General features: G+C 42.4%; 1 protein-coding gene and 1 long non-coding RNA gene across 3 annotated transcripts; one reads left to right on the forward strand and one right to left on the reverse strand.

Annotated features, from left to right (window-relative positions):
• The first annotated feature begins 164 nt into the window (after positions 1-164).
• smarce1 (SWI/SNF related, matrix associated, actin dependent regulator of chromatin, subfamily e, member 1) lies at positions 165-24582 on the forward strand. Of its 2 annotated transcripts, XM_028818403.2 has the most exons (11): positions 166-262; positions 8615-8674; positions 11201-11244; positions 12324-12428; positions 13751-13831; positions 15001-15132; positions 16754-16925; positions 19827-19999; positions 20099-20200; positions 22531-22777; positions 24057-24582. In XM_028818403.2, the coding sequence occupies exons 2-11, from the start codon at positions 8668-8670 to the stop codon at positions 24272-24274; spliced, it is 1281 nt and encodes a 426-aa protein (XP_028674236.1). In that variant the 5' UTR covers positions 166-262; positions 8615-8667; the 3' UTR covers positions 24275-24582. The 2 variants fall into 2 exon arrangements, with proteins under 2 accessions (XP_051774735.1, XP_028674236.1); XM_051918775.1 differs by lacking the exon at positions 12324-12428 and having other exon boundaries at positions 165-262.
• On the reverse strand, positions 24515-25968 carry LOC127525855 (uncharacterized). Its single transcript, XR_007933427.1, has 2 exons — positions 25868-25968; positions 24515-24925 (listed from the first exon to the last, which is right to left on the reverse strand). It is a non-coding gene; the product is annotated as an uncharacterized LOC127525855 (long non-coding RNA).
• Between the last annotated feature and the right edge of the window lie 1008 nt (positions 25969-26976).

Below are 26976 nucleotides of genomic sequence, written 5' to 3' on the forward strand. Positions count from 1 at the left end.
CTAAAGCACTACAACGCAATCTGCAGATTCGTCAAACTGTCGTTAGATCTATTTTCTTTTTATTTATTACTGCACGTAGATAAAATTTAAAGGTATTTGATAACATATTTAATGTAAATATAAAAACTTTTATCGTGGTTTTGAAATTTAAACTGTTATTTTTCTGACGGCTCATTTGCCGAATGTGTTAAAGGAAGCGGAAGCCCGCTTGCTGGCTGTCCCAACACTCACCCGTCTGTTGGCCAGACAAAGAAGGGTTGAGGTGAGTTTGGCTTGAACATGTTTGAGGTGGGGAATGTGATTTTAAATGGAATGATGAAGTAGCTGGTTCCATTATTCAATTGCGGGAATGCTTTCGGGGACGCGAGGTGAAGGGGAAACGGCTAACGATGTGGCCCTCACGAATCCGGCCTACAAACAGCCCCAAAGCCTCGCCGCCCAACAAAACTCCAAACGGTAAATTGAGATGAGGAGAGCAGGCGGTAGGTCGCGACGTGCAGCTCGTTCATATGTCATCATGGGGCAGTTCGTGGACACCTCTGCACCAGTTGTTCCGTTATGTTGACCTGCTCTCGCGGCGGAGGGACTTTACTTTTTGGCCATGCATGCCCGGACTCCTTCCATATTCATCTCTGCATTGTGGAGTACGCCGCCGGTTGGCTACAGCCGTCGCTTATCGATGGTTTGTTCTTCCATTGATGTTGGGTATGTGGTAGGCGCTGAGCAAGTCGGCAGGGTCCACTCTCTTCTTTGTTCTGTTGATCTTGCCCAGTTTTTAAATGACCGACTTCATTTCCTGCAGCCCATCCATTCCAATCCCGTGCCAGGGCTTTTCAGAAGTCCAGGGGCCCTCGACAGCAATGGCCGGCACACGCAGGGTCGAGCACTCGGTTATATTTTGCCCTCATTGTGGTGTAACGACATGGCACCTGCGGGAGGCTAACTGATAGAGCACTTAGTGCCCCAGTCGATCAGTCCTTCACAATCAGTCACACAATCTACAGGGCTGTTCACTTTATCGAATTTAAGTAAATATAAGTTAATACAGTTGTGTTTATTACGTACTTTTTTCTGGTTGACATATTTCACTTGGATGACACATTAGCACAATAAAATCATCTTGAAATAAAACCAGTAAATTACTTGGGCAGAAGAGTAATAATGAGCCTTGGGAATTGCTGTCTTTACCCAAACCATTCTAAGTTAATCTTAACACTATAAATTAACACTGTTTAATATTCGTAACATGCTATGCCCATTTAACTGTACACAGTGGTTTAATTAGGGTAAATTCACTTCTTTCAAGTTTTATGCATGTAAATTTTAATTTGCATAAAGCTCCGCCCCTTTAGTTGGATTGTGGTCCTGGGCATCCTGACATCTTTGAAAGAAAGTTCAAGACTTTTACTAAATTCATTTTTTCTGAATGCCGTGGAATTTGATTTGTTATATATATTTTTTGATGCACTGAACAATTTTTGTTTCTTCACCCTACATCAGTAGTACTAATAATAATAATTCTTTGCATTTATATAGTGCTTTTCTCATTACTCAAAGCGCTCAGCAATTGCAGGTTAAGGGCCTTGCTGAAGGGCCCAACAGAGCAGAGTACCTTTTGGCATTTACGGGATTCGAACCGGCAACCTTCCGATTGCCAGGGCATGTCCCTAGCCTCAGAGCCACCACTCCGTCACTACTAGGGTGTTGTACCGTGTTAGCCATTATGAATGCAGTGAGAAGTCAAGCAAAATGACACCTTTTATTGGCTAACTAAAAAGATGACAATATGCAAGCTTTCAAGGTAACTCCGGCCCCTTCTTCAGGCAAAGATTGGGTTCGATTCCCTAAAGAAGGGGCCCTTGTTGCCTCGAAAGCTTGCATATTGTTATCTTTTTAGTTAGCCAATAAAAGGGGTCGTTTTGCTTGACTTCTCACTACACCATACATCAGAAAAGCATCTTTTTATTTGCTGCCTATACAACGGAGTCAATCTTAAGATGACCCAAAAGTGAAATCACCCTAAATAAATGAAAAAATGATTTCATTTGGTTGTACATAAATTGGTTTAATAAGAGGGCAATTCAAAAATATAATAATCATGTGTTATAATAAAACACTCGTGACTGGTTGTGTGTCAGGTCCCTCTGAGCAGTGTCATTGGTTAGTTTGCTTTGGTGATGTGATGACAGGAGGAAGTGTCGGGCAAGAGAGCCAGAGAGACACACGGGTGTATGTGATTAGTACAAGTGTAGGAGGAACGGCGAGAGTCGTATCTGTAGGAATACAACATGGTTTGTTTTCACCTAATGGGGGCCCGTCTGCTATTGGTGGTAGTCAAAAAGCAGTATTATTTATTCATTATTATTACTATTCTTATCTAGTTTGAATTTGTTTTTCTTTGCTTGTAACTATTTCTGTGACATCTTGTAAAGCACATTTCTCTACATCATTTGTATGAAGATATACCATATTGTGAATTTCCCATTGGGATTAATAAATTATCTATCTATCTATCATAGAAGTTGCTGCTTTTACCACATTCTTTTTAATTTACCGTTTCTGTTTACTGCCTTAATCGTATCCAATTCCTGATGATTAATGATGATCAGTGCAGACACGGGTGCAAATGACTAAAGGGAAGCTGCTGTTTCAGGGGAACATTCACTTGTGTGAGCAGATTAATAAGAAAAGTTTAAGGTGAGCAGACTCTTACAATGCCAAGACAGAGAGTAATAATTAATGTCTCGCACATTTGTATGATATATTCTCCATAACATTTAGCAAACCCATTTTGTAATTTCTGGATTGACACAAAAAAAAAAGGCAGAAACTGGGAAATAAGAGCTTGTTTTATAAAGGCAGGGGTCCAGCTGGTGGGTGGGATGAGCACCTGCAGTTAAGGTGGTCTGCAGGGCTGAACTTGAGGGCCACTTAGTTAAGCGTTTTATTACTAATTAGCACACAAATGAATGCAACATTAAAGTAGTGGCCATGTTTTAACACTCCGTGTCATTTGCACTTGTGTCTGCACTGCTCATCACTAATTGTCAGAATTTTGGATACAGTTTAAGTCGCAAACTCTACAGAAATAAAGTGGGCGGAAATAAAAATAGCAAAAGAAAGAAAGCCATGGCAAAGAAAACACTTATCTGAGTTTCTTCTAAATGCAGATATTAGAGAACTTTCCCTAAATGCAGAGTAAGAAAAGTTGGATAAAAAGGGCCAGCTAAACAATTGGATCTATGAGACATCGGAGTGACCCACGGATCTGAAGTGTACGCCGTTAGCCACAAAGCTACACGAGGACTGAACTTGGGACCCCTGCTGTACGATAGTTTAGTGATGCTTGGGATGCACTGATACTACGGTTTTATGTTTTGCGTTGATTCTCTCATCTATTTATCAGAATGGGTTTCTTTTTATTTCTGTAGCTATTTTTTCTATTGCACCATTAATGAAGTACAAACTCCAAACCGCTCATTGGTACATCATCTACTCTTAACTTTGGGTAATGTTTTGTAAGATGAGTCTTTACGTTTGTAAGCTTGCCCTACTAATTGTTTCATATCCAGCCATCTGTTATGAAAACCATACAGGACACAGAAGCTCGAGGTAAACCTGGATGGAGCGTGGAGTCTCTGCTGTCATGCCATGTTGTCGATGGCCTCCCTCCGCTCCTCTCAACTATTAGGGAAACGCTGCTCACCGCCTACTTCCCTTCCCAAATGAAGAAACGCGCTTTTCATTGTGACATCTAAGGAACTTTAGGAGTATTTCAGTTTTACATTTATTTACTCAGCAGTGCCTTCATCCAAAGAGACTTACAAAAAAGATCAACATAACTGAGTACCCATTATTCGGGGGGGGGTTGGGGGGGGCTTTTTGGGAATACATGTTACAGGAAAAGATTCTAAAAATTGATCTTCACATGTGAAGAGTTCAGAAGAAAGCACAAGCCCATTACAACACCTTGGTCACAAAGCCTAACGGCTCATTTAGACAGCAGTTCGCCAGTCTTCAGACGCTTCTTAAACACTTTGAGGGAGTCCGAATTTCAAACAGAGGTGGGCAGCTCATTCCACCAGCTAAGAGCTACAAGTGAAATGAGTCTGCATTGAGAGTGTGGCATCAGCAGAGCAGAGTGTCAAACAGAGCGGGCACAGGACCTCACGAGTGTTTCCTCTGTAGGCAAGTGTCAGGTGTTTCATTTTAGTCAAGTAACATGATGTTGATTATTCACATTCTTGAAATGCTCTGAAATTTGTATGTGAAGTGCTATGCAGAAACCAATTTGCAGTACTACATTGCTAAAAAGAAGAAAAAAAACTTTTTAACCATCAAAAACTACTGGCAGATGTGCAGTAGGTCTTAATGTTGTGCCTACGAGTTCATGACAGTCCAGTCTGCACGTAATTTGTGAAAGTGCAAGTAAAATGGCAAATGTTTAAATGGAGGCAGTGAAGAGAGAGCTGCTCTTGTAGTGCGATTGCCAGTGGTTTTCATAGGCCCCTCGCACCCAGAAACCTCCCTGCTGTTAATATCAACTGCATTATTACACCTACCACACCTCAGATTTGCTGCCATTTGTTCGTTTTAAGCCTAGTTTATACCTGACGTGTCCACATGGCAAAAATTACGTCAGGACTGGAGACTCTCACCCCGCGTGGCAGACAGTGGTGGCCGTGCACCCAAAATGGTGAATTTCAGGGAGAGGCTGCTTAATTGGTTGCCGGAATTTTGAATGAAGGGTTGAGTTTGACGCAACAGGCCGTCAACATGTAAGGAGGACATGCAAAAAATGTTTGAAACGCATCTGCTCGTCACTTAGGTCCCCCGCTCATGAGAATATTACACCCATCCTCCCTGTACTGCTTTTGTTAAATATGTCTGACACTCCACCTTTTCTTCCTCTTAAAGTCAGTAATAGCAGGCACAGCTCTTCTTCCGTCATTATCCCCTGTTGTGACTCCGGCCAAACACTTACTGCCTAGGAGAATATCAATGGGCCAAAACCAGCATACATGTGCCTTGGTCACTCACTTTGCGGTGCGTTTGGTGCGCTGGCTTCACGCTGTAAGTATAAAGCGGGCCTTCTAATTCAGCGTTGCGATTTGTCCTCTGGTGGCCTGTCTGGTACGTTCAGTTTTAGTGGAGCACAGATGCGCTATTCACTTTTGTAGAGGCAGTACAAGTCTTCTGAATTGACCTTGAGCGACACTCTCCATTAATACTCTTTTTCTGTTGAGTCGGAGGTGTTTTCATTTAGTGACAGCACTGATATTTTCCTAACGAGAAGTAGAACTAAAAATATTGTTTTTTGTTTTACAAGTGTGACAACTGAAATTAAACAGAAACTAAATAAAAATAAAAATTTGTGATATGTGACCAAACTAAAATGAGAACGAAAAAAACAGCAAAAGCATTTTCGTTCAGTTGTGCAGAGGGGTTGTTTGTAGGTCTTCAGTTACGTTGCACTGTTCACTATGCGGTGATCTTGTACCTTGGGTTTACTATAGACACGTGGCGCAACTTCGCTAAAGGACCGCTGTTTGTTTGTTTGTTTGTTGAGCACATTTGGTTTGTCGGGTTGAAGCAGTAAGAACGTGTGGTTGGCGATGGCAGGTTTTGCACAGATGTTTGCGGGTAGAAAGCGAGAAAGTAACGTGCAGATAGTTTAATTACAGCGCAGATGATTATAAAAGCAAATGTAGTGTGCAAGACGAAGAAAAACCGTCTGAGTTTCAATGCAGGACCAGCTGGATCAGTACTTAGAAGTCCAGCTCTTCTCTGGCAGCAGAAATCGTCAACATACCGTCTGCTGGTGCCAGTGGCTGAGGACCTCATCTGTGCAACGGACATCATTGCAACATGAACAAATCTCTCGAAATGGTCTTTAGTACGTGCACAGATGGGTTTCTTGGGTTGAAACAGTTGATCTTGCCGACTTCACTCATTAGGCCACTTCATCTGTTTGGTCATTGATAGTCAAGCTGTGTTTTAACGGCATTATGAACTGTGCGTGTATTTTGTTGACTGAAACATAACTTGCATTGAAATATGTGTAGGCCGGCGTTTGTGGTCTTGCAACAGAAAAAAAAACTAAGATTGTACTAATATTATGTAAAAAGGCCAGAACTAAATAAAATAAAAACTAAAATTTTAAACACAACTAAATAAAAATTGCAGACTCCACTGAAAACTAGAACAAAAAAAAATTAATTTTATAAAATAAAACCTAAAACAACATTAATATCAGATCTGAAATATCACTGAGTGACAGTCTAGAGCTGGTGGGGGGGGGCACAGTAGCCACAGGTTTTTGGTTGAGCCACTTTCTTAGATGAGACGAGGTGAACTTTATTAATTTCTTAATTAGTAGCCAGCTACTGTTACTAGACCATCCTTACTGTGTCCTAAGTTTCAGGTCCACACCCCAGTCTGCAGTACCGGACAGGCCCAAAATAAAAGCAGCCTACGCTGATACCCACGTGCAGGTTTTCATGCAAAGTGGAAAAGTGCTTCTGGGAGCAATTCTTATTTTATTTTTATTGTTGGCACACAGATGTCAATGTGGTATGAAGGTGCACTTCACTGTCTTATTTTAGCAAATATCACACGAGAAATAAGTCATCCTGCATTCTTGAAGCATCTATTTAGCTAGAAGTCACCTTGAAATGTCATTACTTCTGGCCCACAGAAGGCAGCTGAGGTCGCCTATAGTGCAAGTTTCATAACAAAAACATTTTGCAGACATAACTGAAGATGTGCTGCAGATCACTTTGTATTGTATATCTATAGAAGAGGGTGTGAAGTCTCACTAAATATTTTGCAGAGTTGTAAATACCGTAAATGGTTCTCACTGCCCACAATGCTCATTATTTGATTCACCCGTATTTTTGTTTTGTTTTTTGTTTTGTGCAATTCATTTCAGTGCAATCCCATATTATTTATTCTACACGGTGATGTGCGTGTTTTTTATGACAGTCGTACTAAAGCCATGAGCACCTGTGCCAACCTCGCACAAGCTTTCCTGTTGTCCTGAGCACCGCTGTCTCTGTGCTCTATGCAAACTCTGGGCCTCGTCTGCATATATTTTACTGTAACTGAATTTTGCATTGTTGCCATGTTGTTTGGTAGCTGATGGTGTGGTTGCTAATTTTTCAGGACGACATGTGCTTGTTTATTTTTATTATATATAATATATATAAAATTACATTATTACTGTCAAATAATGCAAAGAGTATGCGACACGTGTTTCGCACTTATTTGGGCTCATCAGGCGTAAACACTCACTGCACCCCTCTTGGGGATCGGATGTCAGCGTCAGAAGCGAAGCCTCTTTACACTGTGCCATGGCGTGTGGTTTGTTTATTTGACAGCCTGGAGATCGGAGTAATTACATTCATAGCATTTATAGTCTGAATCTCGATCTGATTGTAGGCAGATATATAATAGAGAGACAGAGAGGTGTTGTTACAATGCATTTAAGTAGGATTTGTTTTTGAGTACGGTTAACAAAGCATGTTTTGTTTTCATGGGATGTAACCACTTTTATCATAAAGGAAAAACAAAACTGAAAAATTAATTTAATCTTAATACATAATTCGCCAGCCTCCTCACTCACTCACTCACGTCCGTCAGAAGCCAAATGCGCAGTCGCCTTCTGCGCAGCTGCCCGAAAAACCTTACAAGACCACGAAAATTCAAAGAGAAAGGCGACTTCGACCGACATCCAACGCCAACATCGCGGCAGGCGGCGGATTTACGGCCGTAAAAATTCAAAGAGAAAGGTGACTTCGATTAAAGCTCTAGAGGCCTGAAAGGCGATTTCCACTACAGCTCGAGGCCTAATTACGCATTCATTCAATACACCTATATCAGGTTTGTGGTGCTTATACTTATTACTATTCCACTCGTGCCCGTTTCATCTTACGTTGTCGAAACGGGCTCTTTGTCTAATTATATAATGATTTGCTTTCTAAGACTCCCCCGGCCCCCCACCCCCTGTTCAGTGTGCTAGAGTTCTACTGCCATCATTATATTCAGTTTGCTTAATTTAAGCTTTTTTTTTTGTTTTTTTTAATAGTCGTTTGAACTTTAGACCACATGGTCCTGGTTTTGTATTATAAGAGTGTGTTTAATAAATTAGCTGAAATAATGAAAAAAATGAATGGAGCGTATGATGTCAGCTGCTACTCTGATTAGGGGGGGAATGGCCGCAAAGAGCTGCACCAGATTTTGTGTTGTTTTTATTATTCTCGTTTTCACCATTTTCATTCCAGCTTACAACTTAGTAGACATTAGTTAAAGGTGGGCTTCAGATCATATTGGTTTAGCACCCTGTCTTATTAAACAGTCTTGCTGGTTTTTAATGTACAGTATTTGCCATTTTTAACTAATCCTAACAGGTTAGATTTTCTTGTGATCTTAAACTACATGGTCTCCATGTGACTAACTCTTTTTTAATGGTGCCTTTCATGTTCACACTCCCCCAGTATTTTCAAATGTTTGCAGTCTTTAAAATTTTTCCTAAGTAATTTGTAGCATAATAATGTACACCATATTACAACACTGTGGAGATTATTAAATGATTTTTTTTGGTTTTCTCCTACAGACAAAATTGCTACAGAATCAATGATTGAACTAACCTGACACCATTCATCCAAAATGTCAAGTAAGCAATTTTACTTTATTTAAGTTTAGTGCAAAATAATTTTAAATGTTTACCATAAAAGGAGGCTTTAACTTAAAGATTTTTTCCAGTATACTGTTGTGTTCAAAAATGTGTTTTTTTTTTTCCGCTGAGGTAATAAACAGCATATTTTGCTTAACAGCAATGGAGTCGTGACTGTACAAAAGCAAAGGCGTTACATTATGTCCCAGTGTTCACCTTGAGAAATCTCAAAGCCTCTGTGCTTTACTTCTAAAGTACTCTGACTTCGCACTCCATACGTAAAGGTACCATAGAGAGGGAGAAAAAGGCTCCCGTTGTGGTCCAGATTATTAGCAAGTGTCAGTTTGTAAGGGCTAGTCTGCCAGGTCAGTCTCCATGTACGACCCTGCGTCAGTCAGTGGGTGAGTGAAGGTCTCTGTTATCTGGTGTCAGACTGACAAGCTTTGTGATACGACATGCTGACCACGTCAGAGAACACTGCCAGACAAATAAAAATATAAATGTCTTTGTTAACGGCGACTTCTTGCTGCTTCCACAGGCTGCTCATTTTAGAAGCAAAGTTGAATCGTTGATTAAGGCGGGTGTTGTCATCTCCATTCCTTTAGTAATCCAGTGCTGATTCAGAATGGTTACTGCAGTGCACCAGGACCAGTTTGAAAATCTGTATATGCTCACCTGCTTGGATTCCACATTATGCAGCATTAGAAGTAACAATAGCATTTAAGGAATGGAAATTATGGTGGCGCTATAACAGAATTTTATTAAATTATCTTGCCAAACTAATATCTAACTGTTTTGCTGATGATTAGTGAGACGTGCAAGTTTATACACTGATCACGTCACATAAAAAGTAGGATGCCGCTACCTGGTCTGTCTTGATTGTCATCAGATCGTCTGACAAAATACAGCAATAGAGAATTAAACGCAAAGTAAAGTGAGGGCCTTGCAGTCACCCACTGCTCAGAAAAATATTGGCTATGAACTGTGATTGAAACAGAATCAAATGGCTTTAAGGTGATGACGGACAAGCCACAGGAGCACACAGACTACACACGCTGCACGACACAAGATGCTAGGGTTGACAGGCAAACAGCCAAGTATTTGGTGGGCAACCTGGGGCCAGTAAACTATTTAAAATTCTTTGAAACAGAGGCATCATACTGATGCATTCCCTAGCCCCCTACCCTACCCCCGGAGTGGAAGAAGCACCCTTTAAGGCTTCATTCACTGGTGGTGCGCAGCAGTGGGAGAAGGTCAGGATGCCGCTCAGCCCCATTCTGATCAGTGTAATGTCGTGCACTCCATACATTCCTAATATTAATCTGCTTTCTCTATGCCTCCCTTCACTTGAAATATTTAAATAATAAATGAGTGCTATTTACTTTTCAAAGCACACAATATATTTTAGACTTTGGGCTAATTTGTGCAGATTTTTCCCCCCCGTTGTTTAAGGGGAACAAAAACTGTAGACCAGGGGTCTCCAACTCCAGTCCCAGAGAGCTACGGCGGCTGCAGGTTTTCATTCTCTTTTCTTAATTAGTGACCAATTTTTGCAGCTAGTTAACTATTTCTCATTCTTTTAATTGTCTTTTCTTGAGACTCTGACTGCTGAATTGATTCTTTTTTCCTAAATATAACTTTGATGTGAAGTGAGCCAACAGATGACCAGCTAAGTTGGGGCCTCAAACTCCAACCAACTTCACTTCATTCAATGTCTTAACTTGAAGCCAATTCTCATTACTAATTAAACCCGTTATTTAATTCCATGGTGCTCATTCTGCCATGGCAGACATTTCCAAAACTGATTTTCTTTTTTAAGAGCGTGTGGACCTGAGCAGATCAGCATTACGGAGGCCTTCACCTTTCTTCATTTTCAGTTATTGTGTGATGGACGCAGGTGGTTGTTTGTGTGTTGGTTCATTTTGTGTCTTAATATTGTTTGGTGGCTAATTAAGTAAAAAAGAAATAATTAAGGGGACCGAGTCTTAAGATGTGCATCAATTTAAAATTAAGGCAAAGAGTTAATTAGCAGCAGAATCTGCTCACTGATTAAGAAAAGGGTTAGAATGAAAACCTGCAGCCAGGACTGGAGTTGGAAACCCCTGCTGTAGACTGTAAATAGCAAGGATAGTCAAATAGAAAATTTCTGTAGGCCACTGTTCTGTAATTTTTATGTTTCAATTTTACTGATTATTACATTTAGATTAATATAAATATATATATTATAATGTGCCAGGTATGCTTTGGGGTTAAACAGATTTTTATTTCTTAATAGTTTTTACTATGGTGGATAATTTTATTGACTTGGCCCTAGAATAGTCATTCTTTTGAAAAAATGTTCATTGGAAGACAATATTTGTGAATATTTTGCCCAATTTGGTATATTGTCCTAGAAATGAATGTATCTGTGTTGCTTTTAATGGTCAGCTGTGTTTCAGAGTATGATTACTCTAGCATGTCTATTTCTGGGAAGTTTTACCAGATCTAATGGTGACATTTTTGTTTTCTTTTCAATGTTTTACACAGAAAGACCATCCTATGCGCCGCCACCTCCTCCCGCGCCAACAACAGTAAGTAACTCTTAACTCAGTTACCAAAGCCAGGAGCTTAAATTTTGCAGAATGTCCTGACCCCAGTAGCGGACCAGATTCTTTGATGTTATGAAGGTTTAAAGCTGGATTGGAGTCCCCTTTTCCTGACAAGTTCATTTTCATCCCCACAAACCTTTGAATCTCTAGCCAAATGATACTCCAGAAAGCAAGCATCCCTCCATCAGAACAGAGCTTTATAGCTTCCAAGAGGCATCGGGCCCGCCGTTACACAATCTTAAACACCCGAGCGTGTGACGTGGCCCTGTCACATGTAGCCATTTTACTTGGTTCAGATGTGTGCATCACAGTATTTGGCTTTTGTCACAAACTTTTTCTCTTTCCTCGTGTGTTACGTTTTTTTAAACATTCACTTTTGATTTATTCATTCCTGGCTTTTCTCGTACAATGTCTCCAAATTGGCTGCCTCTTGAGGGATGCTGCATAAATGGAAAGGAAGGTTTAACCGAGCAGTAGCGAGTGCCAGTGTTCTGCCAAACACACTTGCTGGATAAGCCGCTTCTGTATTTCCAAGTGTTAATGTCGGGGGGCTTACGTAATGGCACTTCGTGAAGGTGATGGCTGGCTGGCCGACCTTAGGAAGTGAAGTAGAAAGTAATTGATTTGTTTTTTTTCTTCCTAAAAACACTTTTTTGTTTCCACAATTGATAGTATACAGATATTTAAATTTCGGAAGTAGTTCTCAGAATGAGCCTTTATTTTGGACAAATGTGCTGCAGTAGATGTGACTGGGCATTTGAACTTGCAGGCCAAGTCATAAGTTAAATGATGCATATTTAACTTAAACACCATTTTCTTTTGAGCTTGTGTACTATTTATTTATTTTGCTTTTTTTTGTGTTAGTATTTGTGGTTTTGTGTTAGTAGTTAGTGATGCAAAGTATGCAACATTGACATTGCTGCTTTGAAGGAGTTTAGTGTCTTTTTGCATGCATCTATACGCAGACCATTTTTATTCTTTCTCATTTTATTTTTGGTTTTCCCTTTGCCTTCTTGTTTATCATTTCTCATTCGTGTTTTTGTCTCATTTGTTTCCATCAGCAAATGCCCAGCACCCCCGGGTTTGTGGGATACAACCCATACAGCCATCTGGCCTACAACAACTACAGGCTGGGAGGGAACCCCGGTAGCAACAGCCGGGTCACGGTAGGAAAACCAATTTGCATCGCCCCGGAGTACACAGACCTTTAGGGAAAGCACCCTTGTGATCTGAGCCTGCAGCAGTTAACAAGCTTTAGCTGCCTTTTCAGGCTTGACTCCTTTATGTCATGAGCTAACAGTGATTTGGGGGTTGCACTTCCTATTTAAACACTAATGTTAAGACTTCAGTTAATTTCAGGCCCTGCTCAAAGAGTGCCTACCATTTTCTTTTTTGTTTTTCTTGTAAAGTCAAGCTATTTGTTTTCTGTGTGTGGTTTATGAAGGGACAGTTTTCCATTTTCCATGCCTTGTTCTTTTTTTTTTTTTGGACTGGGCGTTTCATTGTGTCACTAATTCACTATTGGTCTGTAAAACGAGATCCATTGTGTTAGTAGCTGCCTGCCTGTTCAGTGCAGGTGGTTTTGTGTTCATACTACATGTGTGCTGAAATGTGTTTAAGAGCTGTCAGACTGCAGGAGAAGCTGCCTTTGTCAGTGTTCAGGCTGCTGCATGTGCATAATCTTAATTGGGAATTTCTAGAAGAGGGATGCCAAATTCTCAGACTAGAGGGTTTGTAGGTTTTAATATTGCTGATCTTAGCCCACATTAATCTGTCGTGTGATTTATGTTTTCAGAACGAATCCACAGTGTGCAAGGCCCAAGTAATTCATGCCCTGTCGTCTTTTCATTCTAGGCGTTCATTTGGCATCTTGCTCATTTGTGTAACAGTATCTGTTATTCTTATTAGACCGTCTTTGAAAGAGCAGGTCATTTGCATTGGCTCAGAGGCGGCCTTGCTGATCAGCCGCTGTTCTTCTGTCGGGCAAACCGACTTGCACTCCGTTTTGGTTTTCTGAATTGATCCCCTATTTAGAGACTGGTTCTTAGTAAGCATATTGCAGGGCCGCAATACATTTTAAGCATTTAGCTTGGATTTCTAAATGGAATATAAATCTAATTTGCACCGGACTTTCAGACGCTAGCATGTTTAGAAGTCTTTTCAAAGATGGAAACCAAACTGACAGTCCTGTACCAAAACGTATTTCCTCTGTGCTGGTTCAAATTGCTGGGCATGTGCCCCTTGCAAAGACTGTGTCATGCTTGTTGGGCAAAATGACAGCTTTTCTGAGTGGGCAGCAGTGACAGCGACTGTGCTGGGTTCATAATTCACACTGGCCAGCCCTTTTACTGGCTCATTTGGGGTGCATTTCCAATTTCTGTGAATTAAATCAGAAACTAACACTTTTTTTTTTCTTCTTCTTTTCCAAATGTGAAAGAAAAAATCCCCCCCATTTGACTTGACTGCTTTCTTTTTTTCCCCTATTTAGAATTCTTCCGGAATAACAATTCCAAAGCCACCCAAACCTCCAGATAAGCCTTTGATGCCATACATGAGGTATAGCAGAAAGGTAAGGAATAGAAGCTGCTCATAGGTGTTCAGGGGTTAAAGTGGTACATTTCAGTTGTATTTACGCGGTGCCTTTTCATTTTTAAGCGACGCATGTTTTGTTCCGTAGTTGCTGTTAATATTTCTCGACCAATTGGCCTGCATTTACAGGTTTTATTTAGCTAAGATCTGGCCAGGACACTGGGGTTAGTGCCTCTGCCCATTTTTTTTTTTTAAAAAGAGTGCTCTGGGGTGTGTTATGTCCACAGAGAGAGCAGACAAGACCACCGTAGTTTAGTGTCTCATCTAAGTGTCTGCCACTCCATCTTCCCAGCTTACATAAATCACCATGCTGGTTGGGATGTGAATTTGACACACAGATGGAGCAGTAGCAGCAGCAGCGTCCCTCCTAAGCAGGCGGCGTCCATGATTGGTTTTGCCTCCAGTGACTCCACCATAGTTGCTGATGCAAATACCAAATTGTAGACAATAAAGTGCTTTGGAATCCCTTGGGGGAAGAAAGGCGCCAAGTTGTGTAGCTGCAGAAAATGAGGAAAGCATAGCATGTCGTCAGTCCTGGCTGGTCAGTTTAACTTGCGGCTTAATTTATTTATTTGATTTATTCTTACCCACTGTCACAGTAAATGTGATGTAGTGCAGGTTTTCTATATATTGACCCAAGTACTTGTATGTAATAGTTCCCTTTGTTGATTAATATTTTAATATGCATGCATGTTACGTCCAGCCAGCTTACAAATGTTTGTACATGCGATATGTTAGGCTGTGGCTGTTAACGCCTCCAATTTGCTGTTGAATTCTTTATGTGCGGTTGTACCCAGCCACCTCACAGGGTCCAAAGACATGAAAAGTTTAGTTTCCCCTCTATTTGTTTTTCAACTGTGAACCTTTTAAAACAAAATGCTCTTGCATGGTTTATAAAATACTTTTTAAAGCAGTTAGAGGTGGCTTTGTCTGGCAGTGAAGTGAAATATGAAGCAGAAGTGGCCGTGTCGCACGTCTCTGAGAAGCACAGGTCTGATCCTGTTTGCAGTGGGCTCCTAGGACCTGAAGCAGCCCGGTGGGCTGAAATGCCGTGTTTTTTTTTTTTCTTTGTTGTTGCTGTTGACATAAGTATGTCTGAATTACATGATTGTAGTCACCTCAACTTCCTGGAGCCCTTTTCATTTTTAGGTTTGGGACCAAGTAAAAGCCTCGAATCCAGACTTGAAGCTATGGGAGATTGGCAAGATCATCGGTGGCATGTGGCGAGACCTCACTGATGAGGAGAAGCAGGAATACCTCAATGAATACGAAGCAGAAAAGGTAGAGGGCTTTCTGAAGTGTGTAGCTGCGGCCTGATTTCTGGCCCACACTGCTGTGCTGTAGTTTGAAAGGAGATGGTTGGTTGGGCTCAGCGCATGCATGCTGCCACTTCAGTGAACGTTTGCTGTGATCCTTTGTGAGTTTTTGTTCATTTAGTGAATCCTCCCTCTTGCTCTGTCTAGACTAGTGATTCTAATAGGTGTAAATGTCTTACTAATATGCCTTTCTGTTGTGTTTTTTTGTCCCTGAATCTCAGCCACAGAAACACTCTCTGACACTCTATCTTAAATTAGTTCATTCGATTCTGTAAAAGGGCTGGAGAAGTGGGGGGGCCTTGAAGGTTTTCCTTGGACCTGCAAAGGACGTGCACTGTGTGCAGGTCTGGGAACACACCTCGCCTACATTAAATCTGCACCCTTCCTTATTTCCCCCCCTAAGTGATGAATTATTGGCTTTACCTGAAAGTATCCTCATAGCGTTTATCCATTATTTGATTTTATGTTTAATGTAACGAATATATTATGAGATTGCAATAAAAAAGTTGACTAAATAGAAAAACACAACGTCTCACAATTAATATCTGCCATTAAGTATTAACAGTAGACGCATCTCCTATTTAAGAATGTGTTGTGTCGATCACGCCCTGCGGTGGGCTGGCGCCCTGCCCTGGGTTTGTTTCCTGCCTTGTGCCCTGTGTTGGCTAGGATTGGCTCCAGCAGACCCCCCGTGACCCTGTAGTTAGGATATAGCTGTTTGGATAATGGATGGATGGATTATGTCGATCACAGGAGTGGCATGGAGGTGGGTTAGTTACATTAGCTTCCTGTTCGACGGCATTTCTGAGTTTGGCAGGAATACTGAGGAATATTTTTGGGTGGTGGTGCCCTCCGACAGTGTTCCAGATTTCTGAACCTCAGTTTAATGTCAGTGGGGGGTGCCAGGTCAGGTCAGCTTACCTCCCCAGCGTTAAAGTCAGATTGGCAGCACTCATTTCAAACCGTGCCAGCTGCACTGAGCTCACCCATGTCTGTCAGAGCTGCTGAAGCAACAAGCTCGGCATGGTGAGTACACGAGACGCAACCACAGTTAATTACGCCATTTCAAAAGAATGGCACATTCAAAACCACATTTTGCAGTTTGTTTTTCCACATTACATTCAGGCTTTTTGCTTTGTGTTTTTTCTCATGGCTGCCACTTCCTTACTCTCAGTGAAGTTCTGGCTTGACTTATTTTTTAAAAACACCTAAAGTTGGCTAGAACTTGACTTTTTGGCAGCCACTTTGTTTTATTTATTATTATTTTTTTTTAAAGAATCCATAGACTTTAAAGAGCAGTGATGACTTTGGGTCCGTCTTAGCCCTTTGTGGACAGCACTTCATGCAAGTTACCACTCTTAAACTCCAACCTAGGAGGATTTCTGCAGTGTTGTGGCAAAATATTTACTTTTCTTTCTTTTCCTTTCCTGGGGAGCGGGTCTCACTGAGCTTGATTTTTTTTTTTTTTTGCTTTCCTTCCCTGAATCCTCATAAATTTAGTATGACACCTTTGGGGGGGGGTTGGGCGGGCGGCACCACAGATGTGTGTTTCATATTGATGCTCACCTCTTATCACCTCTCTGCAGATTGAGTACAATGAATCCATGAAAGCCTACCACAATTCACCTGCCTACTTGGCCTATATTAACGCCAAGAGCCGTGCAGAAGCGGCCCTGGAAGAAGAGAGCCGGCAGAGGCAATCCCGCATAGAAAAGGGGGAGCCTTACATGAGCATTCAGCCTGCAGAGGACCCTGACGGTAAATAGTACTAGTCAGAGCACCATTGGGCACCTGGTGCTCTCGTTTGGATTTTTGAGGAAACGTTTCATTTTCAAATTGTGGCACAGCACTGTATAACAGTTATAAGAATTGGAGATTTTAGTGTTCCAAATGGTGTGTACTGGAGTCAAGTGCTGATTGAGAATCTTCTGTTTCAAACATTGGCCTGGTTTCTCAGGAAGTGCTTGCCTTTCTTCCTCTTTAGTCTGTTTTTTATTTTTTGGAGGCCTGCACATGGTGCTCTCTGTTGCATCCTTTGCTACCTTGACAGAACTCTTAAGATGAACCGAGGCAAGTCTGTGTTCCCTCATTCCTGTACCGAGAGCTAAAGGGATTGTGCTTACAAAATTCAAAGCTACGCCTGGTGTTCCTTTAAGATAACAGCTGAGTGAGCCGACATGGGGTTTTGATGCCATCGGAAGTTGGCTACACAAACCAGTCGCTTCCCTTTTGTAGAGATGACCCGTAGAACCTGACATTGAGGCTGCTGCTGTCTGTATTGCATTTCTTGTGAACTGCAGTTAGTCTCAATCTCCATGTGTCCTGAAAGCTAAGAGTTTGGTGACATGAAGTGGAGTGTGGTGCCTTCAAATTGAACGGAGCAAAGCAGAAAATGGTGGGACTGTGTTGGTATCGGCCCACTGGTCAGTCGGAGTAAACACTTGCAGTAAGCTGACTTGTGACAGGAAATTTAATATAAACGTGTAATATATTTTAGAAAGGTGACTTCACACAGCTAAAAGCAGAGAGACTTATTATAGAGTGAGCAGCGTGAGCCCACCAGGGACTCGCCACAGAAACTGTGCACACTTGAGGCTGCTGTTCTACGTAACAAACCCGAGAAGTGCTTACGTTTCTGAAGGGAGGTCATGAAGGAAGCGTGTACCGTATTTCAAACACATTCTGGGTAAGCGTCTTTTATTTTTGGGTACAAAACGGAGGTGGGTGGGATTATTTACATAGCAAAGTTGGTAAGTGGAACACTTGTGATCTTCAGTATGGCGGTTCTGTAGTCGCTAGGTAAGTAGATATTGACTGGTTTTACAAGCAGTGTGTCGTTGTCATATTAGTCTAGCCTCTTACTTATAATCTGATTTAATGTGGATGGCTGGTACTTTTACACACACTAAATTGGCAGTCAAAAGTGAAGGGCATATTTGTTTCCATGTTTCTAACAAAGGACGGGTTGCTCATATTAGTCTAGCCTCTTATAATCTGATTTAATGTGGATGTCTGGTACTTTTACACACACTAAATTGGCAGTCAAAAGTGAAGGGCATATTTGTTTCCATGTTTCTAACAAAGGACGGGTTGCTCAGGGCCATGAAGTGAATTAGTAGTAGGCATTAAAGTGGAAAAATGGTTTAAAAATTAAACACCTTGACCACCTAAGCACATTACTGATTTTGTTTTTCTTGTTCCTAAAGGTCTTGTATTTAAATGTGTTTAGATTCAATTCTGATATCTGCTTAATGAAGTTCAGGGTTTAAAGGAGACTTGTAGACTATTCCAGAAGCACTGCGTTTCAGGTTGGATTCTGCACACACACACACACACTCCATATCACAGTGGGCCACTTTAGAATTGTTAGTTAGCTCGACATCGTGTGTCTTTGGGATATAGGAAGACTGGAGAGAGGGGAGCCCCGACAGACAGAATATTGAAGCTCCACTTACTTGGGACACTGGGCCCATGATGCAGCAGTAAGCACTCTGCTGACCCTAACTGTGTGTGTCTATTTTGAAGAAACCAGAGTTCAGGGACTGAATGTTAGGCAAACTCTAATCATTTTTGAACATGTCAATTATCTGAACGAGAAAATATTAAAGGATAACGTCTGCTGCTTATTTTTTAAAACACGCTTGACTGACTGCTCATTTCATGGTCCTCCCTGGCCGTCGGCAAGTTTTTTTCCCCCCCCGTGTCAGTCATAGACATATTTTTACAAAGTTAAGCCTGGCGCAAAGCCATATGCTTGTTTAGCCATCGTGAAAAATCATTCAGACTTGTGACACCCTCTGTCTTAAGACAGCTCACTCAAAACTAAGTTAATCCTTTCAGGTTCTGCCATTTGACTTCTAAGCGGGCACTTTGAAATCTAATGACATGCTGATTAGATATATAATCGGCCCCTCAAGCATTCCCAAAGTGCAGCCTTTCAAGTTGTCTTTGCTCTTCTTCCCTTATCCTGTGCCCCACACAAGAGATTTCTGTCCCTGTGTGTAGAGTCAGATTTCTATTAGAACACCTGCAGTAGGCCCGCCTCGGCTCCTTACGCAGGGTTTTGAGTGTGGTGGTGCTTAGATGTGGGCTAACATCGGCATGGGGTTGTTCAATTGACAGTGGATTTTGGGGGTCTTTGGCCAATTTCTAAAATACCAACAAATCACCCATGGAACTTACACCTAACAGATCACACCAAGTACTCCAAATGTACATTTTGATTTCCTTGGCACATTATTTTGGCCATACCCTCAGACTAGCCTCTCGGTCTCCTGTGCAGCTTCATTTATAAATTGTAAAATGCAGTTCGACTTGTTATTCAGTAACCCGTAGTCTGTCCTTTGTTGAAATTAAGCACGTCCCAGCTGTAGAGAGCATGGGAAGTAGGACTCTGTGCAGTTTCTAGTGATTTCTGCAGCCTCGTCTAATTTGTCTTAACAGATCCTGCATTCTTAAGTTTGCTTTTCTGTAATTGTCCCCGTTTCCTTTCGGAGGTCATTGAGTTGTGGATAGTGTTTTTATAGTGCCTTTGTTGTATGTTGACTAATATTCTAGCATCAGAGCACACAGGTAGATCCTGGTAAATCACCAAAGACTGTGCCCTACAGATTGTTGACCCTGCATACCCCTGCCTTAACACTGGTGTTTCTGTTTCAGATTATGACGACGGCTTCTCACTGAAGCACACAGCAGCAGCCCGTTTTCAGAGGAACCATCGGCTTATAGGAGAAATTCTAAGCGAGAGTGTGGTGCCTGATGTGCGCTCTGTGGTGACGACTGCTCGCATGCAAGTCCTGAAACGCCAAGTCCAGTCTTTAATGGTTCACCAGGTATGCATCAGTTGTGAGTTGGAGTACTAGAAATGTAAAAGCCTGATGAATATTTTCTGCTCCGGTGTGTCTTTCATCTGTCGTTCACTCTCATTACAGAGAAAATTGGAAGCTGAACTTCTACAGATTGAAGACCGCCATCAGGAAAAGAAGAAAAAATTTTTGGAGACAACCGATTTTTTCAACAGCGAACTGAAGCGGGTAGGTGTTATGGCACAGTGTCCCAGGGTACACACGGGCTCTTCCCATAGCTGTGCTTTTTTTCAATGGCCTGTCTGGATAGATACGACTTGTGGCCCTAACTATTTTTGCAATTGCACTCCTGTAGCCCTGGCATGGTGTTACTTCAGGGGCCGCTCAAGGTGAGCCTACTTAAGGCTGGTTGTTGACCCTCTTGACTTTTCCTTTCAAATAACACTTAACTACATAAGACACTTCAAAAGCACACTTTTAATCTTCAGGCTCGGGGTCCACAGATGAGTCCCCCACCCATACAGGTGCAGCTTCAGCACAGCATGGAAGACGAAGCAAACTCAAGCGCCAAAAAAAATGAGCAAGTTTAGTGACATGGTGTAATTGACATGTTTACTAAAACACATTTATTGCCCTACCCATTAATTACATTCTTGCTGACATTATTTTAATTAGTACATTTGTTAATACACACGATTTGGATGGATCTCTCTTTTTTTTCCTTTGTGTTTTGTTTGGCGGTTCTCTTGCACGCTGTTGTGCCGCACCTTTCAAATTTGGGAAGCTTAAAGAATGTTTGTGTCTTCTTTCCTCTAAAAATTCACACACACACCCCCTTAGCTCCCAGTCACATATCTGACAACACAGTTACACGCAGTGGGGGAGACTAGCATTGAACGCGTCATTTTGTTCAGTAAATATATTTCCAATGAGGCTTTTCACGTTTCTCAACAGACATTGGTATTAACTTGAGAAATCCACAAATATAAAGAATTCACAACATCAAAGGCCATAAATGAAGGTGTGTGTGTAATAAAGTGCAGTAACCAGGGAAAAGAAAAGCAGTACACCAAGGCCAGGGTTAGAAAGTAATTCCACCTCCTGTCTGTGCAAATTGATATCCGCTGGATTTGTACGTATTGGTGGGCTATCAAAAGGTGTTTTGCTACCAAGCTGTCATACAAGAAACATCCCATGATGGGTAAAAGCTAAGAGCTTTCCCAAGACCTTCACCACCTGATTCTTGTGAACTACATCAATGGAGCTGGTTACAGTCGTGTTTCAAAACTTATGAATCTTCCAGTAAGCACCATTATCTGCAAGTGGAAGGAACATCACGCCACCATCAGCCAACTACACACAGGAGCTCCTCGCAAGGTTAGTCAGAAGAGTAGCCCAAGAGCCAAGGACCACTCAGACAGAGCCTCACAAAGACTTGGAAGGCTGCAAGTACAATTGTTACAGAGAAAACAACAGGTAATGCACTCCACTGGCATGGCCCCTATGGACGCTCACCCCACAACACTCCATTCCTGAGGAAAGGGCAAGTGGAAGCTCGTTTTAGCCTGTGAAATATTGGGAGAATGTGGTCTGGTCAGAAGAGGCCAAAGTTGAATGTTTTGGCTGTCGTACTACACACCTTGTTTGGAGGAGAAATAGCACTGCACATCACTGCTGGTGTGTATTGTGTTTTTCGTGTGAAGTTTGGAGGTGGGAGCATCCTGGTGTGGGGCTGTTTGTCATCTCATGGTACTGGCAGACTTCATGGAATGGAAGGAGCGATGAATGGGGCCCAGGCACAGAGAGACTCTTGAAATGTATCTGCTGCCATCCACCATGATGGTGAGGATGAGACGTGTGGACCTTCCAGCAGGACAATAATCCAAAATGTACAGCAGAGGAAACTCTTAACAGCTTGATTTTCTTTCTCTGAAAAGAGTTGGGAATGGCGCAGTCAATCGCCGGACATCAGTCCAATTGGACATTTGTGGAAGGACCTAAAAATCAGGGTTCACAAGAGAACCACCCGGAATGTTCAAGAATTAAAGACTATCACTTTAGAAGAATGGGCCACAGTCACACCTGAGCACTGTAGGCGATTGGCTTCTTCATACAGGAAACGTCGTGAAGCTGACATTACAAAGAAAGGCGTCTCCACTAAGTATTCAATTAGCGTGTTCAACACTTTTTCTTTGTCGTTCCCTTTATGTGCTGCCTTTTAATGTTGTGAATTCTTTATATTTGTGTTAATACCAATGTTGGCTGAGATTTTCATGTGGCCGGCCTTACTGGAAATATATTTACTGAAAAAAAATGTCAACGTTGTCATTACTGTATGAGCTTGTGTGGTCAATTTATAGTAACGTACTCGTCGGTCACGTGTTTCAAAGTGAACTCTGAATGTGGTGCCATTGAATTTGAACTCCTTTTCAGTGTCCAGGCCCAGTTTGGCTCTTGAGGGTGCCCTTGGTATCACACCTTTACATTCTGTTTTGAGCTTTATACTTGGGCCTTGGCTGCGGCCTGCTCACCTCAACTCCTCTCCCCTTTGCATTCAGTTGTGCAGCCTCAAGGTCGAAGTTGACATGGAGAAGATTGCTGCAGAAATTGCAGCTGCCGAGGAGGCCGCCAGGAAGCGCCAGGAGGATCGGGAGAGAGAAGCTGCAGAGCAAGCGGAGAAAGCCGCAGCTGCGGCCGCCCTGGAAGAGGAACAGCAGGCTGCTGCAGCCAGCCAAGTAGCGGAGGAGGAAGAGGAAAAAAAGGAAGATGAAGATGATGAAGCTGAATCCACACCTATGGAAACGGGTATGAGTGGCTTTATGATTGATTTTCCTTTGTGGGGGTGTACAGTAACAGTGAGGCCAGGCCTATAACCAAGAAGGTTCAAGCTTTGCAGTCTTCAGTTCCATCTGCTGTACATTCTTCCCAGTGGCCACTCTGCCACGCACTCTTTTTTTATATTGCCTTGAATAGCAGATGTCAGCCAGAGGCTGTCACAGCTGAGGGGAGAAAATCAAAGTTTTTCAGACACCTGGAATGAGGTATTTGCTGCTGCCTTTTAAATCGCCTTAATTACAACTTGTGCAATGTGTCCCCTGCAGGAACTGTGGCTGTTGTGTGGAGCGGCTGTCCGCAGGCTTAGGACTGCGTATTGCCAGCCATTATGAAGCATTAGTCTAGTCACCGAGGTCACTGGGAACACCCTAGGAATGCCTTCACTTTTAAACCAGTTAGTGGTGGGTGGGGCTCTTAAAGGGCACCAACTGTTAACAATTAAAGAGGCTTATTGAGATTGTCAGCTGGCCACGTGTTCCTTCTTGCCTTTAGTGGATGAGTGGCGTGATGATGCCGTGTGGTCACTTGGGCAAGCCCCTTCACTGTTAAAGATGTCCCTTCATTTCCACTGCCCTTATTTAAATGTGCATATCTTAAATATAAACGTCTACATGTGGAAGTGTGTCTGTCCGGCCTGGAAGTGCGAGTCGGGGCAAGGGCTCCAGAAGCGAGGCGAGCACGTCGGCAAAACAAAACCGCCGAAGAAAGACAAAGTCACTTAGCCGCTAACATTGGCAAAACAATATCCCTTTTTACTTTTCCTCCCGCTGCTAATACACAAGTGAGGCGAGCACGTTGGCAGAACAAAACCTCCAAAGAAAGAGTCGCTTAGCTGCTAATGCACAAACGACGAGAGCACGTTGGCAAATTGAATCCTCCTAGGAGAGAGGCGCCCAGAGTATTTCCTTTCAATTACCTGATGTCTCTACATTTCAGTCTTTTTTTTCTTGACAATTCCAGTAGTTTCTAGGACCCTGGGCTTTTTACAGCAGGGGCTTACACAGCTAGTGTACTATAAGTGTTGTGCTGCGCCATGTGTAGGAGGTGCTTCTTTGGAGATTTTATCTGTTACAAAATGGCCGCCTTTCATTGAGAGTCCTGCAGTAAGAGAATCTCACTCTTCTCAATGTCTCGTAAACCTTTTAAGAATTTGATAAGATTCACAGACATGCATACGTCACGATTTGGGTCTCTGTGACTGCACTTTTGCTCTTTGATGATGACTACTGCTCATCTTTTGTGTTTGCAGAAGAAGCACGACCAGAAGAGGTGCTGGAAAGCCAACAGAACAGCGAGGAAGGAGCATCAACTACAGAAGATAAGGAGAGTGTGCCGGAAGGGGTGGACAGTGCCATTGAGGAGGGGACGAGTGACAGTAATACGGGCTCGGAAAGCAATGGCCTCCTGACTGAAGATCAGCATATTGACCCCATATCAGATGAGGCAGACAGGGGGGAGAAAAAATAGTAGCTGGCTGGTGTAGCGTGTCCTTGGGTTAGTATTGTCGGTGTCTCGTGGGACTCTCTAGTTTTAGTCCATTTTTTTAAAACTCCACGTTAAAGTAGCCAGAGCTGGTCAGGCATCGGAACACGAGTATCTGCCATGTTTACAGCCTCGCAACACTATAGGCATTCCCTCACACTGCCCCTCGTGGTGGTGAAAATGAAGAAGTGTTTTTAACTTCAGGTTATTAGGAGCATGGAGGTGTTTTTGGTTTTTGTTTTGTACCCCTTGACATGAAATTAAATTAAAATAAAATACCAATGTGAACACCTGCTGCTTTGTGTGCCACCTCGATTATACGACTTGGGTAATAAAAGGCGATTGGGTGTGTGGGTCTTCCTCTATTTATTGGGACATTGTCTTCATTCCTTTGCATTCCAAGCGGTTGAACTTCACTTGGAATTTTCAAAACAATGTGAAGCATCTTGGGTGTTGGCCCTGGCGGGTGTGTGTGTGTTTGGTGCTCGTGTAGAACGTGTTTTTTGTTGACGAGTGTGTCGCCTGGGCCTCCTCACGACCACAGCTCCTCCGTTGAAGCCCATCTGTGCTCTCGGCTGACTTCTTGATCAGACGACTGCACTCTAAATGTTAGCAAGTTTGAGTTTAATCAAAGCACTCATTGCCATCTTGTCACTTTGGTTTTTCTTTTTGTGAGTAATCACACCACAGTGAAATGACTTTAACTTTCCACTTGAAGTACAGACACGAGGAAATGGGGTGCTGTTGAACCCTGAGGGCCAGACTCTTGTTAAAATTCATATGAGATTCTAAAGCCACAGCCTGTCCCGGTAGCATCGGGCACAAGGCAGGAATCCGTCTGAGATGACAGCAAACAGACATACGGTGGGGGAAAGAAGTATCTGATCTCCTGCCGAATTTAAGTCTGCTCACTTACAAAGAAATGGATCAGTCTCTGATTTTTACGGTAGAGAGACAGAGTATCAACCAAAAATCCAGAAAAACACACAACATAAAAATTATAAATTGACTGAAATAAGCATTTGATCTCCTACAAATGAGCTAGAATTCTGACTCCCACAGATTGGCGATTACAATCAACTAATCAATTCCAGATGCTCCTGATCTCCACTGGTGATGTGTGTAAAGCTCACCTGTCCACAGAATCAATTTTCTTCCATTCCAGCCTCTCCACCACCACGGGTAACACAAGATCTGTCAAGTGACGCCAGGGACAAGACCTGCACAAGGCTGGAGTGGGCTACAAGACCACCAGCAATAAGCTTCCCAATCTGTGGGTGTCAGAATTCCTGCTGGGTTGTAGGGGATCAAAGCCTTACTTCACCCAATGACATGGAAATCAATTTATAACTTTTATGTTGTGTGTTTCTTCTGGAGTTTTGGTTGATATTCTGTGTCTCACCATTAAAATGAAACTACCATAAAAATTTTGAGACTGTTCATTTCTTTGTAAGTGAGCAAACTTAACAAATTCACCAGGGGATCAAATACTTATTTCCCCCACTGTAACATTGTATACCACAGTGTGTAGACCCCGGGTTCAAATCTGCCCAAGAGGGCTTGGTAAGGACTTGGCACATCGTCGTGAGTTTTCTACTTGGCATTCCCTCCTACACCCTAAAGATGAGCAGGCGGACTAGTCAGTGGTCCGGTACAAGTTTGTGTAGGCCTATCCTCTGTTGGTCTTTTTGCCTTGTGTCCACGATGGAGTGCTTTCATGGATAAATGGCAGTTTACGTTTTTAACTGTGTCCCTTAAATAAAGAACATGAGGTGAGGGGTACTTTTGTGACTATTAGAAAATGTGACATTTCATCACTGAGAGAATGTACATTAGAATGATCTAGAAAAGAACAGGCCATTGAGCCCATCACCGCTCACCCATCCTATCCACTTAATTCTTGTAAAAATAACCTCAAGTCACGTTTTGAGGGTCCCTAAAGTCCTCTGGTACATTACAGAGAGAACCACAGACACATAGAATAAAGAACAACTTCCTAATGTTTGTGCCCAGTTCACCCATAGCAAGTTTCCAGCTGTGTCCCCTTTGTGAACTCATTTTAAAGTCACCGTCTCGATCCACTGGACTGACTCCCTTCATAATTTTAAACACTTCAATCAGGTCACCTCTTCATCTTCTTTTGCTCAAACTATAAAGGCTCAGCTCTTTTAATCTTTCCTCATCACTCATCCCCTGTAGCCCTGGAATCAGCCCTGTCGCTCTTCTCTGGACCTTCTGTAGCGCTGTTATGTCCTTTTTGTAGCCTGGAGACCCAAACTGCACCCAGTACTCCAGATGAGGCCTCACCAGTGCATTATAAAGGTTAAGCAGACCCTCCTATGACTTGAACTCCACACATCAAGGCGCTATATAACCTGACATTCTGTTAGCCTTCTTAGTGGCTTCTGAACGCTGTCTGCCAGCGGTTAGAGAGTTGACTCCGCTATGACTCCTAAATCTTCGATTTTCGGACCTCCCACTGTGTATTCAAGCCTCCCATTTCTCTCTCTGTGTAACGCGTTACATTTAATGACATTACACTTCATCTGCTCAAGCCCTTATGCTGTCCAAGACCCTCTGTAATGGTTCAGCAGATTGAGGATTATCTGCAGCTTGTTACTTGTACTCCTATCCAAATCATTTCTATATTTTATAATTTGCAGCGGCCCCAGACCTTTGGGATACGT

Source organism: Erpetoichthys calabaricus, chromosome 14 (assembly GCF_900747795.2).
Source record: "Erpetoichthys calabaricus chromosome 14, fErpCal1.3, whole genome shotgun sequence".
Lineage (NCBI taxonomy): Eukaryota > Metazoa > Chordata > Cladistia > Polypteriformes > Polypteridae > Erpetoichthys > Erpetoichthys calabaricus.